General features: G+C 49.7%; 1 protein-coding gene across 1 annotated transcript in view; it reads right to left on the bottom strand.

Annotated features, from left to right (window-relative positions):
* The window catches only part of DNAH7 (dynein axonemal heavy chain 7), a 203,189-nt gene extending 202,692 nt beyond the window's left edge, over window positions 1–497 (bottom strand). The window contains exon 1 of the mRNA XM_011369246.2: window positions 339–497. Within this exon, the coding sequence (XP_011367548.1) occupies window positions 339–353 (15 nt within the window). The 5' untranslated portion in view covers window positions 354–497. The remainder of the gene's footprint in view (window positions 1–338) is intronic.
* Window positions 498–914: the final 417 nt, after the last annotated feature.

Below are 914 nucleotides of genomic sequence, written 5' to 3'. Positions count from 1 at the left end.
CCCAAACCCACTGCAACTACTCGTGGAGCTTCCCCTCACCCAAACACATCCACCATTAGCACACTGGGGACACTCTGGGGCTGTAGTTTAATCTGTGGGCACACTGCTCTCGACTGACATGTTTGGTTGTTATGACAACATCAAAGACAAACGGTTGGAAAGGAAACATAAGTTTTCACGGAAAGCCCCCTGAATATCCTAGACCATAACTGGGGTAAAGGAAGCTGTACCCCGTGGGATCACAACTGTGGAGTCCAAAGGACAAGGGCTTCAATCACTTTTGAAATGCGAGGAAAGTTTCCGGGAGGGGCGAGCCCGGGGAGAAGCTGGCCTCTCACCTGCTCGCTGCTCATGGCTGCGAGGACACGCTGGCGGCACCCAGGGGCTCTCGGATTGCTGCTGTCCTGCACCCCAGGATCCCTGGGGCCAGAGATGAGACTCGCCCGCTACTGAGCCTGCAGTCTCTTCTCCCTCAGCGCAGGGGCTGTCTAGCATCTGAGCTGCGTTTGTTGCTAAGCAACAGGTCCACGCAGCTTCCATTTCCGGTCATCTAAGACAGCAGCCCCAGAAACTGGGCGGTGCCTCCTGCGGGAGCCACTTTCCAGGATGTTAAGTGGTGCCTCAGCTCCATTCCAAGCTAGGGACATGAATTTGAGTCGAATTAACATGTAAGTGACATTGAGATCCATGAGTATAAATGAGTTGGCTCAAGGAGTGTGTAGAACAAGAACAGAAAAAAATCTAGTATTAAAATAACAATATTTAAGAGTTGGACAGAAGGGGACTCTGCAGAGAACTGAGAAGTGGCCAGGGATAACTGGGAACTAAGAGCACAGTAAATCTTCATTTAACTGTAGTTCTTGGGAAATATAGCCTATGTATAACAAAATCAATTTTACCATAGGCTAATTGAA

The sequence above is a fragment of the Pteropus vampyrus genome, unplaced genomic scaffold (genome assembly GCF_000151845.1).
Source record: "Pteropus vampyrus isolate Shadow unplaced genomic scaffold, Pvam_2.0 Scaffold146, whole genome shotgun sequence".
Classification (NCBI taxonomy): Eukaryota; Metazoa; Chordata; class Mammalia; order Chiroptera; family Pteropodidae; genus Pteropus; species Pteropus vampyrus.
This window is presented reverse-complemented; position numbering and strand designations above follow the sequence as displayed.